Source organism: Augochlora pura, unplaced genomic scaffold (assembly GCF_028453695.1).
Source record: "Augochlora pura isolate Apur16 unplaced genomic scaffold, APUR_v2.2.1 APUR_unplaced_2989, whole genome shotgun sequence".
Lineage (NCBI taxonomy): Eukaryota > Metazoa > Arthropoda > Insecta > Hymenoptera > Halictidae > Augochlora > Augochlora pura.
Genome location: NW_027583198.1, coordinates 1 through 2,643, shown reverse-complemented (window position 1 = coordinate 2,643; position 2,643 = coordinate 1). Strand labels below are relative to the sequence as shown.

Below are 2,643 nucleotides of genomic sequence, written 5' to 3'. Positions count from 1 at the left end.
TTTCAACATTTAAGTCGAAGTTTTCAGAAATGTGAATTGCACCACTATGACTATACCTCCTTAATTAATGTGATTTACTTTTAACACTGTAGACACATAAACGAATGAAAATGCATAAGCAATCTTACATCTTGGGTCACAGAATAATTCAAACCACTGTAGGGAATGTTTGCATTAAATCGTTCCAGAATTTCATAAAATGTACGTCCACTAGGTGGTTGGTGCAGAAATTTAACGTGAGACGTTTCAACTTCCTCATCTACCGGCAAATTGAAAGATCCAAGTCTTTTTCCTCTCGGTACCGGTTGCATTCTAACATGCACGTCTCTGTTACCAGACGCTCTAACACCGTCTAATAATGACGCCAGTAAAGAATCCCTATCAGTCGCAGTGTAGCTGCGTGTTTGGCTATTAAGATATTGTATGGTAAATAGTTGTGGATTTTCATTATCACGGATTAACGCAAAAATATCCGACAAAGGTCTGAGAGTGCAGACATTGTATGTCTGTGGATCTCTCTCCAATAAACAGGTATCAGAAAGACAAAGAGTTCTTCTTTGTGGATCTATATGTCTCGATGAATATTTGTGAACAGTAAACTCTGAAACACTCGTTATATGTTCATCTCCACTAAATTTACCCAATCTTTGTGCAACGAAATCGTCTAACTTGATTGGTTCTTTCAAAACTTTTATGGTGATACCTAAATTGTTCATGGCTGATTCGTGCAGCTTTTTTTTAATTTCTTCCATGTGTTGTGAGGCAAACAGGTGCAAACGTCCGAATCCGCCGCATACAATGACAAATCCATTAGGGTAATCTTTCATTGTAGCAATCCCTTCAAAATCTTTGTAATAATAACTTGCTAATACCATATTGGTTGCTGGATCTAATTGGTCAAGACTGTATGGTGTTACTTCTAATACAACAGGTAATCTTGTATCAGACCAATGATGTTTGTAAGCTTGGTATCTCTGTGATGAAAGGATGAAATTAAGAATTGTATTGCTATTTAATAAAGTACCTAACAATATAAAGAAATTAGTTGCTTTTAGCTCATCGATGATATAACACAGAACAGTTTAATCAAAGTGTTACTACCATATGGCTAGATAGATAACATGTCTGATTAAATATCAGTTCTAAAACACTCTCTAATAAATGTCATAAGAATATATGTAACTCACTAGAATTTCTTTAGGTTTTTCAACAAATTGGTTCCTATATTTAAGAGCCTCAGTTAACAAGTCAGCTCTATATTCTGAACTAAATTTCATATTGTCAACCTTGCGCTCTTTGCGCATTGTGATACTAAATTCATGTGAGCCTAATTGATTTCTGTTCGCTGGTTGCACACTGATGAAATCTGAGTATTCCCATTTGTTTGTTACTTCCAATGTACTAGGATTGTATGTTGTTATACCCATGGATCCAATTGAGAAAATACGTTTGTACCTATAGTATAAAACACAAATATTATTTCAATCTGATTGCGGCATTAACATGACAAGCTATTTCGGGCAATAATTTATGAAATTAACAGTAACATGTATTTCATAAATATTTATATAAACATATAGAGTCATGCAAAACATATTTCTATCACATACTTGAAATATTAGCTACAGAATTTTAATATTCTATTGCTTATCCGTAAGTATAAAAAATTAATAAAAAAACTCGTTTGTCATTAGTTGAATAACTAGTAATAATAGTAAGCTATATTACTTTAAAATACCATTGAAATGTCAAACGAGGAAAGACACAACAAATTATTCTCTGGCATAAATGATTCATCGGACGTAGTTGCCTCTACACTATTAATGTTTTTGCTGACTATAAATTTAATCGCGAGATAAAGTCTAATCAGCGAAAGTTTCAACGCGGTGTAATGTTCACGCGAACGTATACTTACTTTCCCTTCCATGAGTGTTTGGTGACCAAGAAACACGCCACATCCTGGTTATCCTTTATCGGCATCATTGTAACATGTCCTGACAATGCGATACTTGTATTATGTCTGAACAAAACACTGGTTACTATCTGTAAAAGACAAGTAGCGTAGGAGGGACATTCGCAGACAAATTGGAAAGGAATCACACGACAGTCATCTCTGAAACGGCGTATACAGGCAACGTGAAATATAATTGAACTGCGTGTGCGATATTTACGCTCGTCGTACAAACGGAGGATATTTAGGCACTGTTTGATCGCATTTTACCCAACAAATGTCATTTTCAACGGCTCCATCGGACTGGGAGCGGCCATGATGCTCGGAGGTGTTAACAAACAGCTGTTTCCAGATGGCAGAGCAGTCAGAATAGAAAACTTGATTCACTTATGTCATGGAACATTTTTTTAGAGACGGAACGTCTACGTTTCGATGCCTAATCAATTATCAATAGACATAGAGAAGGACCAGAATTATGTATTGTTCGAGTAAAATTGTATTTTAATAAATTCTTCGATCAAATTTAATTTGAAAAATATTTCGGATGAAACTTTATTCGAGAAATATTTATCGAATAAATTCTTGAGTTGGCGGAATTCATATATCGCGTACTTTTATGCTGAAACATTTAGAAATTACTTCGTTCAATTATCATATTGCATTTCCTTTCTAAAGCGCCACTATCGCCAACG

The 2,643-nt window shown here is 34.8% G+C and overlaps 1 protein-coding gene across 3 annotated transcripts; it reads right to left on the bottom strand.

Annotated features, from left to right (window-relative positions):
• Window positions 1-6: 6 nt before the first annotated feature.
• Window positions 7-2,299, bottom strand: LOC144477705 (dnaJ homolog subfamily C member 13-like). Of its 3 annotated transcripts, none has more exons than XM_078195442.1 (4): window positions 1,916-2,299; window positions 1,188-1,455; window positions 704-974; window positions 7-601 (listed from the first exon to the last, which is right to left on the bottom strand). In XM_078195442.1, exons 1-4 carry the CDS (start codon window positions 1,981-1,983, stop codon window positions 81-83), a joined length of 1,128 nt encoding a protein of 375 aa, XP_078051568.1. In that variant the 5' UTR covers window positions 1,984-2,299; the 3' UTR covers window positions 7-80. The 3 variants fall into 3 exon arrangements, with proteins under 3 accessions (XP_078051568.1, XP_078051566.1, XP_078051567.1); XM_078195440.1 differs by having other exon boundaries at window positions 7-974; window positions 1,916-2,043; window positions 2,172-2,299; XM_078195441.1 differs by having other exon boundaries at window positions 7-974; window positions 1,916-2,043; window positions 2,222-2,259.
• Window positions 2,300-2,643: the final 344 nt, after the last annotated feature.

Excerpts from the sequence above, each read along its gene's own strand:
- LOC144477705 (XM_078195440.1), bottom strand. The coding sequence starts at position 1,983 with ATGATGCCGATAAAGGATAACCAGGATGTGGCGTGTTTCTTGGTCACC. Across the intron at positions 1,456-1,915 it reads AAACACTCATGGAAGGGAAA|GTACAAACGTATTTTCTCAA; the intron begins GTAAGTATACGT and ends TTTATACTATAG. Across the intron at positions 975-1,187 it reads AAAAACCTAAAGAAATTCTA|AGATACCAAGCTTACAAACA; the intron begins GTGAGTTACATA and ends CTTTCATCACAG.